This window comes from Callorhinus ursinus, unplaced genomic scaffold (assembly GCF_003265705.2).
Source record: "Callorhinus ursinus isolate GAN/ISIS: 27379988/994484 unplaced genomic scaffold, GSC_fseal_2.0 scaffold2, whole genome shotgun sequence".
Lineage (NCBI taxonomy): Eukaryota > Metazoa > Chordata > Mammalia > Carnivora > Otariidae > Callorhinus > Callorhinus ursinus.
In genome coordinates, this window is record NW_027397064.1 from 89,431,853 (window position 1) to 89,452,347 (window position 20,495).

A 20,495-nucleotide genomic window follows, 5' to 3' on the forward strand; every position below is an offset into this window, starting at 1 on the left:
TCAAGATGGTGGAGTAGGAGGAGGCTCACCTCCCCACATGGACACACCAAAGCTGCAACTATATAGGGAGCAACTCTCTCTGAGTGTGACCTCAACACTAGCAGAAAAGCCCTTACACAGCTAAAGGTGCAAAGGAAAAGTCACATCCAGAAAGTAGGAAGGGCAGATGAGGTCTGGTTGGCACCCATAACCCTAGCACGGTGACCCACAAGCACCAAGTGGTATCCCAGGCACATATGTCCTCCCTGAGGATGGTCTCAAGCCCCACATCAGGCCCCCCTTATGCCCCCCACCCCCACTCTGGGGACCTGCATAAGGAAAACTAGCCACCATAACATCTGGCTTTGAAAATCAGGAGGGCTTCACTCTAGGAGTGCCAGACGGCTATAGATACTCTGCCGTAAAGGGTCCATGCACACCCCCTCCTCTGAGACTCAGCACAAAGGCAGCATTTGAAAAGTGCCTGGGCCACTTATGGAAGCAAGCTAAATGTTCATCAATAGATAAACAGATAAAAAAGATATAGTACATAATGGAATATTACTCAGCCATTTAAAAAATTAGATATTGCCATTGGTGACAACATGGATAGACGTAGTGAGTATTAGGCTAAGTCAGAGAAGACAAATACCATACGCTTTCACTTATATGTGGAATCTAAAAACTAAAACCAATGAACAAAACTGAAACAAACTCATAAATACAGAAAACAAATGTGGTTGCCAGAGGGGAGAGGGGTGGGGCAATGAGTCAAACAGGTGAAGAGGATTAAGAGGTACAGTATGTAAGATGTAAAGAACAGCATAGGGAATTATAGTCAGTAATACTGTAATAACTCTATGTTATATGTCACCAATGTATGGTGACAGAAGGTAACTGTACCTATCATGGTGAGCTTTTCATAATGTATATAAATGTAATACAACTATGCTGTACATCTAAAACTAATATTGTTTGTCAGCTAAATTTCAATAAAAAACAAGCTATACCATATTTTTATTTTTAACTGGATAGACGGAGTTAAAATCTTCTCAAATTATTTCAGATTTAATAGAAATTTAATAAATATCCAAGCTTCTTTTCCCTCAAAGTTTAACAAAAATGCTAGAAGTTTTTTAGGAATAATAAGATATATAAACAGCTAAAAAGAAAAATAAGTGACAGGAATGTACCTGCTCAAACACTGAAAATACATATTAATATATATATTGTAATATATTATATATATATATTTAAGCTATATGAACTAAAACAGACAACACAAGACTCAAATACCAATATACGGATGAGAAGAGAAATGTCAAAATGCCAGAAATATACACAGACACACACAGATACATTTATATACAGTAAGTGATAAATATGTAGTATGTGATAAAAAGAAAAGGAGATAATCACAGATATTAAATGAATTCAAAGAGAAAGTTGTGTGTAAATTGATTTTCAAAAAATCTAGCAAAATATGCCATATGCATGCATAATGTGAAAGATTAAAATTGGCTCAAGAAGTATGTTAACTAACTAGAATTTAAATAAAAATTTGAAAAAAAAAAAGGATTTCAAAGGTACATAACTGTATAAGAAATTGGAAGGATTTTCAAAAACATACTATTGGACAATATTCTGGCTCAAGATGTGTTTAAAATTTTAAAGAACTAATTCCTGTATTTTAAAAAATTGGTTCAGAGAAAAGAAAAATGTGGAAACCTTCCATATGTATTTTTCCAAGTAAGCATATTAAATACAATATGTTAAGCTGGGAAGAATGAGAGAGATAACTAACCTGAATCAATTAAAATGATAAACTATAGCCAAATAGAGTTTAAGAATAAATGTTCATTTGAAAGTTAGCTCTTTTTTAAAATTAATATTTATAAAGGACAAACTCTAAAAATTCTATCAGTAAAACTAAAATGCATTTGATAAAACCAGTCATTTCTGAAAACATATTTATGTATAAACAGATATAGGTATTGGGAAAACTGGACAGTAAGATACAAAAGAATGAAACATAGGTTACACATAGGTTAAAAGAAATTGAGAGAAAATTCTTAAATGTGAGAAAAAAATTACACATAGGTTACACATAGGTTAAAAGAAATTGAGAGAAAATTCTTAAATGTGAGAAAAAAATCGCTCAAACGTTACAATTAAAACCTTGATGAAACTAAAATGATTTTCTATTTGATTTTTAGCATTACTTAGAAAGTTCTTGCTAACAAAATGTCTAGAAAAATAATATAAATATCAAAAAAGATAAATAAAAATAATTATTGGCAGATTTTATGACTGTATATAGGTTATATGATTATATGATGAGGAAAGTCTAAGAATGTAAATAAAAAAAGCCATCAGTAGAAAAAGAAAAATTAGAAAACATGGTAGATACAAGATGCTCATCACACCCAAGTTTAATTAGACCCTAGAAATCACCAGCAGAAATGCATAACCAGCAGAAACGCACATGGGAAATAAAACATTAATAGCAATGAAAATTTTGGTTGGATATGACCCCAAAACTGAAAAAAAAAACAGGAACAAAACACAAAACCTCATGAACAAATAAAAACATACCTAGAGTATAAAATACAGTCAGTGGAGGAATATTCTTTTGGAATTTAAGAGAAAAGCCTTTCTCATACCATACACAAAACTAAATGCCAGGTGAATTAGATATCCTTATGTATTTGTTAAGCAATAAAAATATTAGAAATATTTTAAAAATAATAAATCTGTTAAGTTTTTAAGCAAGAAATAACTTAGTTTCATGGAAACTAAATACTTTTTTATGTCAAGAGATACCATAAATTGTGTTAAGATTCAACTGATAGAGATTTGGGTTAACGATCAAAGACTATACACAACTCCTTCTGGAAATGCTATTAATATGATACTCAAGGGATTAAAATGAGAGTAAAGAAATTTGTTTTTAAAGGTGCACAAATGATTACGATCATGATGTTAATGTGAGGGTGCAAAGGCAAAAAATTAAGAAACTGGAAAGCTGATGTGGTAACTGCCTTAGCTGACCTGAGAGTACTGAATCCCAAACCAACAACAGGTAAAAGGGAAATGAATTTGTTCTGGAGAGCCTCAACAGACTAGGAATTTGACCAGCAAGTAATCTGGAAAAGGAGGTGAAATTAGGGCTCAAAACTAGAGTACTCTTTGAAAGTCTGACCTTGTAGCCTCTGCCCACTTAGCACAGCCAGATGCTTGCCTTTCTTAACTCTAGTTAAAGACTAGACCTTTATTATTTAAAAAGAGGTAAAACACACTATGTTAACTAATTAGAATTTAAATAAAAATTTGAAAAAAAAAAGCTTGGAGACAGACAAAATTAACCATTTTAAGTCATCTTCTTGCTAACAAATTGCAACAGAGATAACATGAGCTTATTTAACCTTCAGTAATCCTTGGAAGAATAAAAGTTTCATATTTAATGCTGATTAAAAATTAAATAAAAATAAAACTTTAAAAAAAGGTAAAACAGTTCTCTGCACCAGGGACACAAGACACAATTGAGCATAAAGCTAACATTTCGAAAATAAAGGGATGAGGTGAAAGGCTGCCTTTATAATAAACAATTAGACCTCCAGCCTTTTCTCCTACTTTGTTCTCACAGTATTGTCAACAGGATTATATGTTCCAGATAACATTATCTGAGGACTACAGCCAACCCTAGCTTTAAAATAATTTCAACTATTACTTCCTTAAATATTTTTCTATCCATTCCCTACTCTCCTTCAAGGGCTCCAATTACAGTTACATTAAATCACTTGTTCATGTTCCTCAGATCACTTCATCTCTACTCTTTTTCTTTCAGTCTTTTTTTTTTCTTTGTTTAGTGTAATTTTTATTACTATGTCTTAAAGTTCACTTATCATTTCTTCTGCAAAGTCTAATATGTTATTACTCCCATTTGGTACATTTTTAATTTCAGACATTATATTTTAGATCTCTAAAAGTTACATGTGGTTCTTTTTAGTATCTTCTATTTCATTCCTCATGTTTATATTTTCCTTTAAATTCTAGCACATACTTAAAATATTTACTGTTACTGTTTTAAGTTCCTTATCTTCAAATTCTATAATCTCTGCTATTTCTGGTTCTGCTTATATTGACTAGTTTTCCTCTAGCTTATGGATCACAATTTGTTGCCTTCTCATATGTATTGTAACTGGGTATAAGACACATGCAGAGAAATGCAAGTATCATAGGAACTCAGTTCAATGACTTTTCAAAATGTGAAAACATTTGCATAAGCAGACCAGAGCTCAAGAAACAAATATTACCAGTTCTACCACTTAAGCCCCTATTATGCCAATCTAATCCATATAAACGCAATGATATTCTATCATTGCTAGAAGTAGAAGTTTTCTGCCCTAATTCTCTTTGAACCAGTCTTATAGTCATACTGGTTTAATTATTAAGAAGTTAATTAATTTGACACTTTGTATGAGTCATGTTTTTAATTTTCTATAATCATAGTCCTACAAGGTATAAACAAATCACATGGTTATGTTTTGCTGTCATTGTGATTAGTCATTATCTCCTAGAAAGATATACAGAAGTATTTATGGATGAAATGATATGACATGTGGGATATACTTTAAAGTCATCTATTAGAGAAAGGATAAGAAGTGGAGGAGAAAAAGTATTGTATGTAGATAATTATTGAAGCTGTGTGATCACTGCTGATGCTGGATAATTAACTTATGGGATTCATTATACTATTTTTTGAGAATTTCTTTTAAAAAAATCTCTATTTTTAAATAGAGATAAAGATAAGTAGAGTAGAGGCAGACAGGAAGAGAGACAGAGACAGAGATACTAAGAGCAGTAGAACACTTATTTTGTATTCCAAATTGGTGATAGTGAGATTCAAAGAAATCACACTGCATAAGAAAGAATAACAATCAAATTAAATTTAAAAAGCTGGAGCAGCCCAAAGCCTCCTTAATAGGATTATGCATGAAATGAGGCCCCTTTCTGCAGGGCCTAATGTAATTCTGGAAGTAAGACTGGTTCTAGGTTATATTAAATCTCACTGCACACTGGGGTAAAATACTCCACAAATCTCTGAGTAATCAATTATTGGCTTCTGATAAAGAGTCAACATCAATTTAACAAAAACAACCAGAGTCTGCAGTCCAGAATCTAGAAAATTATCATCATTCTCCTCCTCTGGCTTTCAGTTGTGAGTCAGAGAAAAGCACTAGGCAGCTTGAGGGCCGTGACCATTAGACATGGCCCCAGAGACAAATACAGGTTGTCACCTGCATTTTATGGACTGAGGAGAGATTGATAAAGTGCTTGGAGGTGAATAATACTAGCAGTATACGTCGGGGTACATTGTTTCCCTGGAAACGTAACTCTTAGAGTGCTGTTTCAGTGCTCAAGTCCGAAAAATGCTGAGTCACCAGTAATAAAATGTCATCGTTGACAGCCTTTACCAAAGATAACATTGGAGCACCGTGATAAAAATAAGGTTTTTCTTTTTTTCCTCTTTTTTAGGAGGAATTTTATGAGGATTTTATTTACTTGTTTTTTTAGAGAGAGCTTGAGCAGGGCGAGGAGCAGAAGGAGAGGGACAAGGGGACTCCCCGCGGAGCAGGGAGCCCGACTTGGGGCTCGATCCGAGGATCCTGAGATCGTGACCTGAGCTGAAGGCAGTCGCTTAACCAAATGAACCACCCAGAAGCCCCTAAAATAAGGTTTTTCTTAACCCTCAAATGCTTAGTTCTGGAGGACTTAGAAAATTCATCTACAGGGGCGCCTGGGTGGCTTAGTCTTTGAGCATCTGCCTTCGGCTCAGGTCATGATCCCAGGGTCCTGGGATCGAGCCCCGCATCGGGCTCCCTGCTCCGCGGGAAGCCGGCTTCTCCCTCTCCCACTCCCCCTGCTTGTGTTCCCTCTCTCGCTGTCTCTCTCTGTCAAATAACTAAATAAATAAAAATCTTTAAAAAAATAAAAAAAATTCGTCTACATTTCTCTTTCTCTTTTCAAGGAGTTTCTTCACCTGGAAGAGTAACGGTAGTGTAGATCTGTCAGTGTATATCTGTATTGGCTTTTACTGATGTATCTTACACACACAGAGTCAGAGAAAAAAGTATAGAAATAAGATGTCTTTTGGAAGCACAATATTAAGACTATGAAAGAATACAGTTTCAGTTGCACTTAAACCCTATATAGTTTCTTTGCAAAGTCTTCCTTTGTGATGCTTCTTCAGAGGTTGTCCTGGTAATAAGGCAAAGATTTAGAGTCACTGTTTGATCATGAGGTTGCATGCAGACCACTGTGAGTCTCCAGTTCCTACAGTGTAAGGGGATGCCTGGCTATAGCTTTAACCAGCTTTTGATGCATTCAGCTGGAAGTGAATCAATTAAAGTTCAAGTAGGTTTGCCAAACTTAAGTCATCCTTCTGGAGAGGGTTTGCAAAAGCTTGCTTCTGTAAAGTATACATCAGTTTGGAAATTCACCTCCAGGACCCTCTTTGCTTTCTCCTATCAACATTATTGTTTAAGAAATTCCTTTGCTGAGCTTCCAAGGAGAGTCATAAATAGAAAATCTGTATTACTCAATGGCAAATTTCTGTAAGGATTGGCAGCATACATGAAGAGAACTAATATATTCTTTTAGATATGTCAAGGGCTGAGCAGTTTCTGAATTTAGAAATTTATAAACCTCTCTTGAAGAATAGATGATTCTATGAATAATACTCAGCAGATAAGGATTAAAATGGGAAATCAGATTAGATAGACAAAAGATAAATACTTGGTAATAAACAATGGACTATTATATAAATGTACTTGTCATGTGTATGTACACATACACATGTGTATTTATATATACCTTTAAAGAGTGAACACTATTGAAAAGGTTTTTAAATGTATAATTCCATAAGCTTCCTTTTCCATTAAAGCATTCCACAGAAGTGAGCATATTGGAGTAAAAAAATAACGAGATATGTGTGTGTGTGTGTGCTCGCGCGCACATGTGTGAACATGAAAAACAAGAACATAAAAATAAGTGAAACACATAGTTTTCCATTTTCTTCAAATTCTGCCTTTGTGTTTGTTTTGCCTCATCCATTTATAGTCTCCAGTTCTTGCCAACACAGTTAAAATGATCCCCACACAATTTTCAATGGCTTTGTCTTGTTTGCTCTTTGTTATGGTTTGCAATTGGCAGTCACTTTAAGGTCAGTGAGCCATTCATTTGAAGTTATCTTTCTGATGCCTTATTTTTTGGGACTGCTATCAAATTAGGCATAAGTCATTTTTCAGCAAAGGAGGTGACATTTTATTTCTGTAATATCGTATAATAACCCATTTTGTGCGAAAGAAGGGATATTTCCTGTATGACTTAGAAAATATATAGCAACCTGTCTTAGGTTTCCCAACCACACTGTAAACAAGGCAAGGGGGAGCTTTGATTTGCTTCTTCTTTTTCCTTTTTTTTAAACAAACCTGTATTAAGTAATACTCTGTGCTCACTTTATACGTATTATCTCTAATTTCTAAATAATCTGGAAAAACAATGATCATTGTTCTTATTTTCCTGATGAGGAACCTGTAACTCAGAGGTTTAAATAACTTGTCCACAGTCCCACAGCCAGCAAGTGTTCCTGGGCGTTAGATCACATGCTCTTTTGTGGCCCCTTTTCTTTCCCTCCTTGGCAAACTATTCAAATGAAGTAGATTATGGAATTTAGAAGTATCTTCCTTCACAAATTAAACAGCCAAAGTAAACCAGAAAAGGAGACAAGAGATTTTACTGGTTAGCATATTCTCTAGGACAGGTAGCATGGATTCTGTTTCTTCTGTAGTGGTTAGGGGTTATATACGGATTACATGGGCTTAAGTAGTCACTGTGCTTTTTACTAGCTCTTTAAAAGCAGCATGTTACTAACCTGAGACTCAGTTTACTCATCTATACATTGGGGGACAATACTATCTATTTTGTAGTGGCATTCTGCAGATTAAGTAGGAAAATAAATATAAAGTGCTAAGCACATTGTCTGGCACATGGAAAGCATCTGCAAATATAAGCTAGGTAACCAGTTAATACTAATGTTCACTCAATATTCAACAAAAAGTTGTGATTCGAGTGAGGTTGAGAAAAAACATGGCTTGAATGTAATGGCCGACAGTCTTATGACTCAAAGTGTATTCCCAGAATAGCAGAATCAGTGTTACCTGGCAACTTTCTAAATGCCAACTCATGGGCCCCACCCAGATGTACTGAATCAGAATCTCTGGGATGGGGCAGAGCTGCTGTGTGTTAACACACTTTCTGGATGCTTCTTACGTGTGCTACTGTGAAAGTCACTGACCCGGAGGTTAGGAAGTATGTGTACTTAATCATTTTACATATTGTCTACCACTTTATTAGTAAACATTGTATGAAATGATAAACACTGCTACTCAGTTATTGAATTCTTTGCTACCCATACACAGTACGTATGTCTAAAGATGCTGAGGGCTACGATTCCTTGGTAGCAGTGACGGTCTGTCATACACATTTGGCCTCAACGTCTAGGACACATACTGGGAATTCAAGACAATTGTTTTACTTGATTAATTGGTTTTGCTAAGTTTCTTTTAATTAACTGGCAAATCTACTTACTTTACTACGTTTAAAATACATTAAGCTTATTTCACATTCAATATAGATTTTATAGCTAAATCAAAATATAAATTTCAGAGTACTTTATAGATATATAAGGGAAACATATTTTTGTCTCAGAAATATCCTGAGTTTGTTTTTCGGTGGGGGAGTAGGGTGGACTTTGTTTGGTTATGTGTTTGACTCTGAAGAAGTGCTGTGGGAAGAAAAAGATGAAAGAGAAACAGTGAATTGGTCCTATTGACACATGTCACACTGCAGACTATCAAAGGAGAATTTGGTAAAATAATGGCCAATATTGAGATCCATGAATCAGAACATGCTATAGAGAACAATTACACAATAACAGTTTTATTTTTCTCAGAAAATGCACATTGAAGTGCTAATTAAACTTCAAGCACAAAGATCCAGATTGCTAACTTCGCTATAATCATGATCATGATCATTGTCAAGTACTGCTTAAGCACCTATGATGTTGGGACATTATGCTAAGATGTTGCAATTTATTAAAATTATGTAACATATTTAAGAGATGGGGAAAATAATCAGGTATGAGCCCTGATTACCATTTTTTTTCTATCTTAAAGTCTTTATTTACACTTGAGAGCATCATGGCATATGAGAAAGAGCTAGGCCACTGTGGTCGAACAGACCTGAGAGACTGGATAAATGTCAATCATCATAGCACAGTGTTAGAAAATTCCAGCACAGTGCTTATTACATAAGATGTGCTCAATGAAAGTTATTACTGTCGTCCTAGCTACGACGATGATGATGATGATGATGATGATGATGATGATGTCACTTAGCAGGTGCATAAGCAGTTGACAGAACAACCCTCTCACTTCACGCTGACAAGTAACTGCCTATGTCATCTCCCAGACATATGAAAGGAGGTTGAAATGTTTTTTCTATCTCCAATTTCTAAATGTTCCAAAAATAGTTTAATTAGGTTTGGACAAGTAAACCTTAAAGGAAATTGCCTCTTAGAAACCCAAAGAAATAAACACAGAATGCCAGGCCATTACAACATTGTAAAAAATGCTCTATAACAGACATTTTAGCTCAGTGGCCAGAATTCTTGACTTATAAGGGCAACATTTTCATTGTAAAGTTCTTATAGCTTAATGGAGTTTATTATGAGCAAATTAGAAAAAAAAGCAAAGTGAGTAAGATCATGACCTCTACATTTAATTTAACTTACTCAGAATGCTAATTCTGCAAGTTGATTAGTAAAGAATGTATGCTGCCACATTTTCTAAAGTGTGGTCATAGAATAATCATACAGACCAGTAACTTGCTTTATTCTTAAAATAAATGCTGCATCTTAAAGAAGGGAAAGTATGGGTCTAAATCCACTTTAATTCATCCAAGGTAAGGAAGCCAAGGATGTAAGAGCAAACGCTTTGGCTTCATCAGATAGGATAAAGTTCAGCCCAGCTGCATCACTTATTCAGTGCAAGCTACTTAGCTTTCCTAAGAATCAGTTTCTCCATCTGTACAATGGGACTGATAATAGTATGTACTTAGTAGGATTGTTATGGGTACTAAAGAGAAAAGTTTTACATGTGCCTTGCACACAGTAAGTACTCAATAAATGTTAACTTTTCTTATATTTAAGTCACACACAAAATAAGTAGAACCAACATTCCATTCCTGCAAATTACCCTTAATTAATACCTCTTCATCTTAATATTGTGTTGTCCTAACCCCCCAAAAAAACAACTCAACAAAGAAAAAATAACAACAAAGGGAAATCTCTTTCAGGAACAGAATTATGGAAATGCCAAAGATAAGGTTGCAAAAATTAATGATGAATCAATAATTCAAAGCTGCAAATACAGAGTATTAACGGATTTCAAAAATATTTTCCGTTTCTATACAAAGATTTTACACAATCTTCCCACAAATTGTATCACCACTGAACTCAGAGTAAACCTAAGTCTCCCTTCCTAATGTTTGGAGCCATATAACATATTCCTTAACCTCATTTTCTTTCTTAGCTCTTGAAGCCAAAGTACAAGTCTAAACTATCAGAGTTTAGCTTCTGCGAATATTAAGTGGAACCATTCTATTTGAGGAATATTTATTTTTCCATAGTCACGTTATGTTTCCTTTTTTTTTAAAGAAAAAAAATAAAGGCAAATGCTTTAGATTTTTAGAAAGGGTTTTTCTTTTTTTTTTTTTTGTCAGCTTTGGAAGAAGAACATGACAAAAGAACACCTCATCTTTGGGGAAAATAGCAAAAGGCAAAAACAGATCGTCACGAACGGAAGCTAAATTATACAGTAGAGTTGAGCTACTAAGATATAATTGATTCTGCCAGGATAAAAATGGAATAGAACCAAGAGATTATAATGAGAATCATTTTGGTACTAAAGAAGACCCCTTTAACAATGGGTGTGCATTCGAATCCTAGTGTGATCATTATAGGCTCATTTTCCTTGTCCGTGTTCCCATGATAAAGGCCTTAAGAGAAGCACTGGCATTTTAAATTGCTCAGTCTCGCTTGCTAAATTTTTTTTCCTTCCTTCTTAGGTAAAATTATGTTCTTGTGTTACTAGAAGAATGTTTTGGAGAGCAAGTACTGTGAATATATAGTGGCCACCAGTGAAGGCAGCACTGGAGGATTAGGGTATTGACAAGGGAAGAGACATTACCTGTGGGCATTTGCTCCAAGGCCCCCACTCGGACATGACACATTCACTGGGACACAGAAGAGAGCATGACTGGGTTTCTGGGGGAATTTCATCCTGGCTGCACAGGCTGTTATCCACGGCTTCCCCTTCACTATCAGCAGCATTCACACATCTGCAAGGCAAGATCAAGGATAAAACAGTGGAGACTTAAAAACAGTGGAAAGTAAATGTAAAGCAGTTATGCTATACCAGAGTTACTTACCCCTCAAAGATGATTAAACATAAAATAGACCAGCAGAGAAATCAAGGGGAAAAAAAGTTCCTTCTTCAGCCTGTTGACCTTTGTTGAGTGATAACCCTTCAGTTAGCAGAGCAAGAGAGAAAAATGGGAAGACTGAGGTCCATTGCCATTCTGAAAGAACTCTCCATCTCGAGGGACCTACTCTATTGTTACTCGGGTCCAGCACAGAGTGAATTTTCTTCTTACTCTAACAAATTTTGAAGGCTCTTCTTCTCTGAATGAGTTCATCACTTTGTAATAGCGAGAGCCTTCCTAGTTCCTGTGACTCTCTCAGACCGTTCCTACACTTCCATCTCACATCATCCAAACTTCCCTAATCTCTGTCCAACACATTTAAGGTCATGGCCAAGGAATGTAAAACATAATTAAACATGTTTTTCTCTCAGGTATTTTCTGCATTTCAGTAAGGAATTTTGGTATCATAAACCAAGGGGTAATATGTAAGCATTTTCATGTGGCATTTGAACACACAGTATACAGACGCTTGGCCTAATCTGTATCGGGCTTTGAAATAAGTGCTGGTCAAGGCAAGATAAATAACCATGCTATTGATTCAATCAAATCAAAACCAAAGTGTTATACCATTATATATCCACCAGAATGGCTTTAATAAAAAATATGGAAAATTTCAAGGGTTGGCAAGAACAGGCAACAACTGTAACTCTTCTTACTCTGCTGGTTGGAGCATAATACTCTTTGGAAAACTAGTTGGTAGTATCTACTAAAGGGCAACATATACATATCATATGACCCAACAATTCTATGCCTATATACATACACAAAAGAAATGTGCACCAAAAAAAGAAAAAAAAAACTGACAGAAAATATTCCTATTAGCACTATTCATAATCACCCAAACTAGAAACAGTCCAACTATTCAACAACAAGGTCAATAGATAAATATATTGTGGTAAATGGTGGGAATGCATGAACTACTGTTACATGATAGAACATGGGTGAAGCTCAAAAATTGAATGCTGCACAAAAGAAGTTAGACACCAAAGAATATACTGTATGATTTCATTCATAGAAAGAAATAGGTAATATTCATCTATGCTGTCAGAAGTCAGAGTAGTGATTACCTTTGGGGGAATGGTTACTTACTATTGGGGGCTTAAGGTAGTCCTGATAATATTTTGTTTCTTGGCCTCTGAGCTGGTTACACAGTTGTGCCCCTGTTGTGAAAATTCATTCAACTATACCCTATGAGTGGGCATTTCTCTGTATTTATATGAAATGTCAATTAGAATTTTATGTTTGAATTATTTTTTAAAAAATGTTTAAGAAAGACTAGCTACATGCAAACCTTTTTTGCTAGGCATGGGAAACATACTTAGTATTTGTTAATAATAATTCATTTAGTAAATACTTTTGAGGACTGTGTACCAGGCCCTTGCCTGGTTGCTGGGGTACAGACTACAAAAAAAAAAAGAGAGAGAGAGAGAGAGAGAGAGAGATAAGATTCCTATTGTTATAACACTTTTCTTCAAGTGATAATAATCAAAGTGAAGGTGAAAATGATAATGACAATGAGATAAGTGGTGCCATTTGCTGATCTGATCACTTGAGACACAATGCCACAGCCGAGGAGTGAGCATTTTAAGACAGACATGATGGAGAGCTTTTGGTGCCCCCCAAATCATGCTAGGCTAGAATGAATTATCCTATACATTAGGAGTTTCTTTTATACATACTATTTTTTTTAATTCAGGAAAATTGCAAAGTAGTCTATTACCTTGTACAATAGAAAGTAAGCTTTATGAGGTGCCAAGTAATGAAAAACTGTACATTGTATAAACAAGGTTAACACAGAATGGTAGAAGAGGTAAGTAACGTCTTCTAATACAGGGAGGCATGGTATAGAGTCATCTATGGACTTTAATTTCTTTTGTGGTAATAGTAGTGGAAGGGGGGACCACAAAATTGCTTATGTGTCTTGTTGCAGACAAACTTAAAAGCTAGAAATTGCTTTCCTTCTTGCCTGCATACTCTCTGCTGATGTTCTTTTATTATTTCACTGAGAAAGAAGAGATAAGACTTCTGGTCAGTGGTGTCCAGTTGAATGTACACATTTGTCTTTGTTCACTCCTAATATGCCACAAAAAGAATTGTAAAGGAATTTGTTACCAAAAAAAAAAAAAAAAACCCACAAAAAACCCACAAAGAAAACTCAAAAACCCAAGATGGGAGGAAAGGCATTACCCTACAAGGACAAAGAACATGGGAAAGGACAAAGAAAACAAATGGAAAATAGATGAACTAGAGGTAACTCACTTACCATATCAAGAAAGCTGAAATACTAAGACTTCAAGGAAAAACAAAGAAAGTAACTCCATTTACACCACAGAAAACATAAAAAATTCAGGAGCTTGTGGCACCAAGTACCTCTGGAAATGTGGATGAAGGCGAGGCTGAAAAACTGGAAGATTTACTGAAAGTATGTTTAAGAAGTACCTGGGCCCTCAGACCTCCCACAATCCACAGGGCTAGGTGATGGCCCCTCCCCAACCCCCTGAAGGTAACTGAAGGTTTATTATCTGGAGAGGGTCATAAAAAGAGACAGTCTTTGGGCTAGAGAACACATGGCTCACTTAAGGATGAGAATATCATATTGAAAACAAGGGTTTAAGTACAAGTTAATATACTGGAAGAATTATCACAAACCTAGTGGTTTAAAGAATGAAAATTATTATCTTACAATTCTGTAGTATAGAAATCCAACATGGATCTCACGAAGCTAACACCAATGCTTTGGTAGAGCTGGATTCCTTTCTGGAGGCTCTAGAGGAGAGACCACTTCCTTACCTCTTTCCAGATTCCAAGGGCTACCCTCATTACCTGGGCATGGCCCCTTTCTCCATCTTCAAAGCTAACAGCCTTGCATCTCTCTGTGCCTCGCATCTGTGGTCACATTTTTCTCTTTCTGTCCCATTTCCCCTTCACATTTAAGAACTCTTGTGAATAAATTGTCCCTGCCCAGACAATCCATGAATATCTTCCTGGCTCAAAATCCTAACCTAACCACATCTGCAAAGTCCTTTTTGCTATGGAAGGCAACAGATTCACAGATTTCAGGGATTAGAATGTGGACATCTTTGGGGGGGGCCACAATTCTCTTCACCACATCAGCCAAAACACTGGCCACTAGGATTATCTATTTCATGCGTGATTTATGAAAAGCCTTCTCTGGGGGTTCTGACAAGCCCAAGAGTAAAGACTTAAAAAGACTGAATTGAAGATGTTCCCAAATGAAAATGCCCCTGCAGTTATGTATCCTGCATTATCAATTTCCATCTCATATTTTCAGTTGTCACCTCATTCCTACTCAAAACTCAGTGCAAAACTGTTTTGAAGCATATTTGCTATTCCCACAGCCTTCCCCCTCCACTTCCTTCATGACTATCTCTTAAATTTCATTTAATCACACTTTTATTACCATTTCAGAGAAACCTCTTATCTGGATCATTAACAGACTTCCTATTGCCAAACTCAAGGGTCAATTGTCATCTTAGTAAATTTCTGAGAACCCATTTGAAACAATTGATTGCTCTCTTTTTCTTGAAAAACCCTTTTGCTTTCCCATTTTCTTGGTTTTCCTCATTCTCCAACAGCTCTTGCTCAGTCTCATTTGTAGAGCTTTCTCTTTGCTATCATCTATGAATATTGGAGTTCCCCAGGGCTCAATTTCTTGTCTTTTCTTATCAATATATATCAAATGTATAAGCTGTTGATGCCCAAATTTATACCACTGTCTCTTTCTGAACTCCAGTCTGTATTGTCACAGTTGGAAGGCAAATTTAATGTGTTCAAAAGCTAGCTTTTGATTTTTCTCTCTCAAACTTGCTTCTAATATTCATTGTTAGGCACTAAAACCTAGCAGTCATCTTTGATGTTTTGTTTCTTCCACATTCTACAGTCACTTTATAAATTAATCCTGCGGTCTGTACCTTCCAAATATAGTCCAAATGTGACCTTCTCACCACCTTCATTATTACCAAGCCCAGCCCAACCATCAGTGTCTCCCACCCGGAATTCTGGAATGTCTTTGAAACCTTTATCCCTGCTTCTATTGATATACCCCCCCCCAAAACACCTTCTCTACATCCAACAAGGTCCTTGTAAATAAGACTATGTCATTTCCTGTCTCAAACATTTCATGGCTTCAAGTTGCAGTTAGAAAAAAATCCTTTTACTTTGTTTTAGAAGATTGTCTGATTTGAGTACTGACCAGCTATACAGGACACCTTGCTATTCATCTTGTTATAACAAGCCAAGAAGCTTACTACTTTGGATACTCTTTCTCCCTGGGATTTATTTCTTCAGATCTTTATATTCGTCCAGGTCTCTCATTTTATTCAGATCTCTGCTTGGATATTTTGCTGGCCAACCTCTCCAAAACAGTATCCCCCATCACTCCAACCAAATTTTATTTTCTTCTTGGCATTTCATAGCAAAGACATTCCATTATATTTATGTATTTATCTTTCTCTCTGCTACTGTAAGTTATTTGAGGATAGAAACTTCTGTTCACTTTTCTTTTATCCCCACTGCCTAGACTGCCTGATACATAGAATATTTTCTGAATTAATAAATTATTGCAATCCAAGATGAACCATGAAGATGTCCTCCAGTTTGGAAGTTTCAAGAAAGAGAAGGAGAAGCTATTTTACTCGTTATAACAGTGTCTTATTAAGGTCAATAATGGTTTGGAATGCAAGATACCCAGAAAATCTGCTTCACTTATTTATTTATTTTAAAGATTTTATTTATTTACTTGACAGAGAGGGCGAGAGAGCACAAGCAGGGGGGGCAGTAGAAGGAGAGGGGGAAGCAGGCTTCCCGCTGAGCAGGGAGCCCAATGCGGGGCTCGATCCCAGGACCCTGGGATCATGACCTGAGCTGAAGGTAGACACTTAACCATCTGAGCCACCCAGGTGCCCCTGCTTCACTTATTTATTTATTTATTTATTTATTTATTTATTTATTTTTAATTTTTAATTTTTTTTTTTTATTTATTTGACAGAGAGAGACACAGCGAGAGAGGGAACACAAGCAGAGGGAGTGGGAGAGGGAGAAGCAGGCTTCCTGCGGAGCAGGGAGCCCGATGTGGGACTGCTTCACATATTTAAATGGGACCATACACATAAAGCATACAACAAAATCTGCCACAACAAAATATCACAGACTAGTTTCCTTAAACAATAGGAAATTATTTTCTTACAGTTCTTGAGGCTCCAAGTCTGAGATCAAGGTACTGAAAGGGTTGGTTTCTGCTGAGACCTCTCTCCTTGGCTTGTAGATGGCTAATGAACTGTGTCTTTATTTTTTATTTAAATTCAATTAGCCAACATATAGTATATCAGTTTCAGATGTAATGTTCAATAATTCATCAGTTGTGTATAACACCCAGTGGTCATCACATCACATGCCCTCCTTAAAGCCCATCACCCAATTACCCCATCCCCCCATCCAACTTCCCTCCAGCAACCCTCAGTTTGTTTCCTCTAGTTAATAGTCTCATGGTTTTTCTCCTTCTCTGATGACTTCCCATTCAGTTTTCCCTCCCTTCCCCGATGGTCCTCCGCACTGTTTCTTATATTCCACATGAGTGAAGCCATATGGTAATTGTCTTTCTCTGATTGACTTATTTCGCTCAGCATACTACACTCCAGTTCTATCCACATCAATGTAAGGAGTAAGTATTCATCCTTTCTGACGGCTGAGTAATATTGCATCATATATGTATGTATGTGTGTGTGTGTGTGTGTGTGTGTGTGTGTGTGTGTGTATATTATATCACATCTTCTTTATCCATTCATTTGTCCATGGACATCTCAGCTCTTTCCACAGTTTGGCTATTGTGGACATGGCTGCTATAAACATTGGGGTGCATGTGCCCCTCCAGATCACTACATTTGTGTCTTTGTAGTAAATACCTAGTAGTAAAATTGCTGGGTCATAGGGTAGCTCTATTTTTAACTTCTTGAGGCACCTCCCTACTGTTTTCCAGAGGGGCTGTACCAGCTTGCATTCCCACCCACCGTTTAAGAGGGTTCCCCTTTCTCCGCATCCTTGCCAACATTTGTTGTTTCCTGATTTGTTAATTTTAGCTATTCTGACTAGAGTGGGGTGGTATTTCATTGTGGTTTTGATTTGTATTTCCCTGATGCCGAATGATGTGGAACATTTCTTCATATGTCTGTTGGCCATTTGTATGTCTTCTTTGGAGAGATGTCTCATCATGTCTTCTGCCCATTTCTTGACTGATTATTTGTTTTTTGGCTGTTGAGTTCAGTAAGTTCTTTATAAATCTCAGATACCAGCCCTCTATCTGATATGTCATTTGCAAATATCTTCTCCCATTCTGTAGGTTCCCTTTTGGTTTTGCTGACTGTTTCCTTTGCTGTGCAGAAGCTTTCTATCTTGAAGTCTCAATAGTTCTTGTTTGCTTTTAATCCCTTGCCTTTAGGGACACGTCTAGTAAGAAGTTGCTGCCACCAAGGTCGAAGAGGTTGCTGCCTGTGTTCTCCTCTAGGATTTTGATGGATTCCTGTCTCACATTTAGGTCTTTCATCTGTTTTGAGTGCAACTTTGTGTATGGTGTAAGAAAATTGTCCAGTTTCATTTTTCTACATATGGCCGTCCAGTTTTCCCAGCACCCTTTATTGAAGAGACTGTCCTTTTTCCATTGGACATTCTTTCCTGTTTGTCAAAGATGAGTTGACCATAGAGCTGAGGGTCCATTTCTTGGTTCTCTATTCTGTTCCACTGATCTATGTGTCTGTTTTTATGCCAGTACCATACTGTCTTGATGATTACACTCCCTGTGTCTTTACATGCTCTTTCCTCTGTGTGTATGTGTGTGTGTGTGTGTCCTAATCTCCTCTTTTTATAAGGACATGAATCAGACTGGATTAGGGCCCATCCCAAGGACCTCACTAACATTAATTACCTCTTTAAAGAGCCTATCTTCAAACATAGCCTTGTTTTGAGGTACTGAAGTTTAGGACTACAATACATAGATTTTTAGGGAATGCAATTCACCTCATAACAGAGTGGTATTCAGTAGCTGTGTTATTTGTATTATATCAAGCTCTGTAAGTTTGAGCTGAGAAGTACTGCTTAAAGACCTTCTTGTTTAAGTGTGTTTTTCCTCAGTCAGCCTGCCATAATACTGTTGGTAGCAATTTATTCTCTCAAAGCTTTCCTTTCTCTCCTGAGATTTTGATTTAGTACTGCTAAGAGGTCTGGCTGGGATGAGAGTGGGAGGTATCACAGCTCGTCTGCTTGTTACTTAATAAGCTAGGTTGATCAGTCATTTCTCAAAACCATGAGAATAAGACAGTGGAGACATAGATTTTGAAGAGAAAAAAGTCTGTGACAGCATGAGCACACTAGTCCCCAGAGGAAAGGGGAACGAACAAAATGAAAGAAAGATAATTCGTCTATTAGCCATTTGTTTGGCTTGATGACAGTTTCACCAATAGCTACTTCTTCCAATGGCTACCAGTGATTTTGCAACACTGGGATTAAGTCTCAGAAATGGTGGGTATATACTGAATTACTGAATAAAGTAAGTTCACTGATATTGAATAACAATCAACATATGTAAGTAGGCTCTGCCTTAGCAACTGACTTCCATCTGACAGCTAACTCAACAAGGAGTTATAGGATTTGAGAACTGTCTGTCCATTTGAAATGGAGCTTCCTAAATCTCACAAAATGATACTCTGCTCATGCAATCAAATAGTTGACTAAACTATATTTTCTTCTTGATTTTACATACTAACCATTGCTTATCATTAATATTTTAGTTTTCGCTTGTTCAGTCTAACATTTATTACCATTATCCTCAGTTGGCAAAGAAATTCATTCTTTCCAAATCATTCTTAAATAGGCCACTTTGACAAACTCAGACCAAGTGTTTCCTTTGCTTATACTGCTGTATTTACAAAACAAAAACTTTAAACAAGATTCCTCTGTAAATAACCCAGAATTCACTAAATTCTTTCAGAGGTGTGCCCTTTTAATATTAAAATTCATCACTAGAGTTCATAAGTATTCTCAGACTGTAGTTTCCAAGACCAATAGTGAGGGTTTAAATTGACCTTTTCAGTGTACTGACATTCAAAATTAAATGAAGGGGGGGAAATCGGAGGGGGAGATGAACCATGAGAGACTATGGACTCTGAGAAACAAACTGAGGGTTCTAGAGGGGAGGGGGGTGGGGAGAGGGGTTAGCCTGGTGATGGGTATTAGAGAGGTCACGTACTGCATGGAGCACTGGGTGTAACACGCAAACAATGAATCATGGAACACTACATCAAAAACTAATGATGTAATGTATGGTGATTAACATAACATAATAAAAAATAAATAAATAAATAAAAGATAATGTCCATCAACTATACTACCCATAGAGCAAAAAAAGAGACATGGTATCACAGCCAAAATCTCCCTATTTGTTAACAGTTATGGCTGTGGATCAGTGAAGGGATGCTAGCCTGCTCCATGCAGTTAGCTTTCCCACTGAAGTCATTTGCAGGGAACCGTAGGGATTGTGACTACACTGCAGAGGAAATCCCACTGTACACATGGCAGTTAAGGCACATATACTTCTATACAAACTTAATGATGAGCAAAAGCCAGAGTGTGCAGTATGAAAATTAGAGTCCACTTGGATAAACACTCTGGTTTTTTTATAAAAACATGTATGTTCCACTGCCCCATTTCCCAAACGTCTCCATTTCCACACACCTGATTTTCCTAGATTGCATTCCTCCTCCGCAGCGCAGAGACCTCAGCTCATTGTGAATTTTGCATGGAGACCAGTGTTCTACAATCCAGGAATACTGATTGCATTCACTGTAGCATGGGACTGCCTCATGCACCTGTCAAGAACAGGAAAGAAAAAAAAATTATGT

At 36.5% G+C, this 20,495-nt stretch overlaps 1 protein-coding gene across 2 annotated transcripts in view; it reads right to left on the reverse strand.

Moving 5' to 3' along the window:
• The window catches only part of THSD7B (thrombospondin type 1 domain containing 7B), a 758,532-nt gene that overhangs the window by 71,386 nt on the left and 666,651 nt on the right, over nt 1–20,495 (reverse strand). For both annotated transcript variants that reach the window (XM_073884500.1, XM_073884495.1), the window contains exons 15-16: nt 20,329–20,462; nt 11,292–11,442 (exon numbers count right to left, since the gene is read on the reverse strand). In XM_073884500.1, coding sequence (XP_073740601.1) covers nt 11,292–11,442; nt 20,329–20,462 — 285 coding nt within the window. The remainder of the gene's footprint in view (nt 1–11,291; nt 11,443–20,328; nt 20,463–20,495) is intronic.